This window comes from Arachis ipaensis, chromosome B06 (genome assembly GCF_000816755.2).
Source record: "Arachis ipaensis cultivar K30076 chromosome B06, Araip1.1, whole genome shotgun sequence".
NCBI classification, from domain to species: domain Eukaryota; kingdom Viridiplantae; phylum Streptophyta; class Magnoliopsida; order Fabales; family Fabaceae; genus Arachis; species Arachis ipaensis.
In genome coordinates this window covers 107856304-107858915 of record NC_029790.2, presented here as the reverse complement: position 1 = coordinate 107858915, position 2612 = coordinate 107856304, and the positions used below count along the sequence as shown (strand labels likewise).

Here is a 2612-nt window from a genome sequence, read left to right as displayed (position 1 = left end):
ATATGTCACCATATGACAAGAGGTATGCTGATGTGAGGATTAATGGTCAAACATCAGTGTCTGTTACAATTGCTCTTGAAGAAGGTATGCTCCTTCTATCTCATAAAAAGGATTAAAGGCAAATAGTTATTCTATTATTAGTGTTTTGTTTTTACTATTGCTATTTTTAATGGTGCTTATTTGTCCATGTTATTAAAATTGTTCCAGATATTCAGAATTTGTGCCTTATCAGTCTTGTACTTGGATTGGCATTACTGTTGGCTCCAATTATTAGCAGTCGGGTTCCATGTTGCCATAGCAGTTCAATGGCTATAGTGATCTTTCCTGTCATTATAATTCTACTATTTCAGGTGTATAAAATTATTTCCTAAAATATACGGATTTCATTTTGTTATATTCATTCTGATTTTTATCATTATTTTGTTTTTAAACTTCCAAGCAACATTTTTTTTAAAACATTCAGGCAATTTTTAATGATGAACCTTGAAATTAAATAAAGTATGGTGTTGGGAAGGCTTAAATTTTGGGTCCTCTCTATTTTGTTCAGCTGTTAATCTCTTATTGTTTAAATGTCACCAGTTTGATTCCTACAGTTAGTAAAACAATGTCAAATTATTGAGTCACCAATGGTATTTTTCTTGTACATACTACATGGAAGCCACAGTATCACTTTCCTTCTTTGACCTCCTCTTCCTTTTCCCCAAATCTCCAACTCCTTCCTCCTCCTTGATCTTAGCCATACTCTTCAACCAACTTTCCCATCCTACTCTTGCCTCCTTCTTTCCTCAGTTGAACCACAAGGTCAGCCTAATGGCACTGGCATTCACATTATGGATCAGCAGCAATGTGGTCGATCCTCCATGCTGCATAATGCCTGCTGAATGTTGGACCATCTTTTCTGGTTATCACAAATATTGTGAATTCCTCCCGCATCCTATATGACTTGGCATGACTTGTCTATTTTAGGGATCCATTAGCATATGAATTAGTTTTCATAGTAAGTGCTACTCATCACTTGATTAGTATAAACAGATGAGATAGGGTAGAGGGAAGAGTATCTAGTCATTTGAGTAATTGGGAATGTTGGGAGAGTTGAGAGGTCTCTTGAATATCCGTACTATAATTCTAACTAATCAATAAAACACTGCATTCCAATTCCAGTAATAACAGTTGATCAGTGATATGTTACATTCTTTGTCATAAAATATTTCTCATAATGGTTTTACAGGTTGCTATTGTTGTAATACTGAGCATCATCTTGGCTGGAGCTGCTTTAGGTGATAGAATTGTTAGGAAATTTGTTTTCCCGAAACAAGATGGTACTAAGCATGCTGGGGTCGCTAAGTTTGTGATACTGAAATGGGGAATGCGCATCATAGGATCCGCCTTCATTTTTCAGGTTTGCATTTATGTAATTATAGTTTAGAGAACATGAACTACGCTATGGTTGTTATCCAAAACTCACCCTGTCGTATATGACAAATTTTGCTATGTCAATGTCACCTTGTGTAATTTCTTATTGATGCATGACAAGATGAACAAATTTTCTTCACGGAAAGTATGTAACATGTTAATGTTTGTTCGTCATTTCACTGGAATTAATAGCCTAGCTTTTTTTGTCTAGCATCTCTATGAAACTCAGTCACTTGAAAATATTACCAAGCTGTACCACTTTTTGGGAAAGCTTTTTAACCTTCCATTTATCTATTTATTAGTTGAACCAGCCGTCTATTGACTTTCAGTTTATTTTTATATTGTTTTCAAATATTTAATATACTTTTCACTGTTTTAATAGTATTTTAGAATATTAGTTTTACTATTATGTTAATATATATTGTTATATTGTTTAATCTAAAAGGTAATTGTTCATCAAGAGAGTGGTTTGCACTTAATTTTATTTTCTCCTTTTGCCTTTTATTATTTTACCTATTTATCTAACTATTCACCTATTATAATGTTTGTTTTAAAAAATTTTCCACATAAATTTGCAAATGTTGCTGTTTATAGAATCTAAATGTACAATATTACAATATATGAAAAATCTTAGTTTCTTTAATCAGTCACTATGTTGGTTCAGATGAAAATAATAAAATTTAAAAGTACCCTAAACACACAAGAAAAGAAAAACAAAAATATACATTGACAACAGCAACAAAATTCTATTGTCCTTAAAATAACTGTAGGTAAAATAATCTGTTGGAAGCCATACACCTGAGGGAGGGAAAACCATACTAATTGTATCTCATCCTTCAGTTTTGGCTACTGTTCTATCATCTTACCAGATGCCAGTTCGTTACAGTGACACATGCAATTATTTTAAGATTGTTGCTCATTTTCCTATTTATTTTGATTTTACAATTTTTTCTTTTCTGCCAGAGCACTACTGATCCGCCTTTGGCAAATGGAGCCTTGGTCTCGTTTGCAGCTGCTTATCTTATTATAAAGTGTATTCACACATGGTAAGTCTGACTTCTCTTTCTCCATTTTTTTCATTCGCATAAAATGATTTTTAATTGGATCCTGTACAAAACAGTGTTCGTCTTTCTCTGGTTTTTGGGTGTTCATCCCTTTTTCGTTTTCGCCTTCCTTTATAAAAAAAGCAGAAAATGTTT

The 2612-nt window shown here is 33.0% G+C and overlaps 2 protein-coding genes across 2 annotated transcripts in view; both read left to right on the top strand.

Annotated features, from left to right (window-relative positions):
• Positions 1-2612, top strand: part of LOC107604799 — a gene marked incomplete in the record, with an annotated part of 31972 nt that overhangs the window by 1740 nt on the left and 27620 nt on the right.
• Positions 1-2612, top strand: part of LOC107647215 — a 4901-nt gene continuing 2289 nt past the window's right edge. The window contains exons 1-3 of the mRNA XM_021104753.1: positions 1-84; positions 1229-1399; positions 2377-2459. Coding sequence (XP_020960412.1) covers positions 43-84; positions 1229-1399; positions 2377-2459 — 296 coding nt within the window. The 5' untranslated portion in view covers positions 1-42. The remainder of the gene's footprint in view (positions 85-1228; positions 1400-2376; positions 2460-2612) is intronic.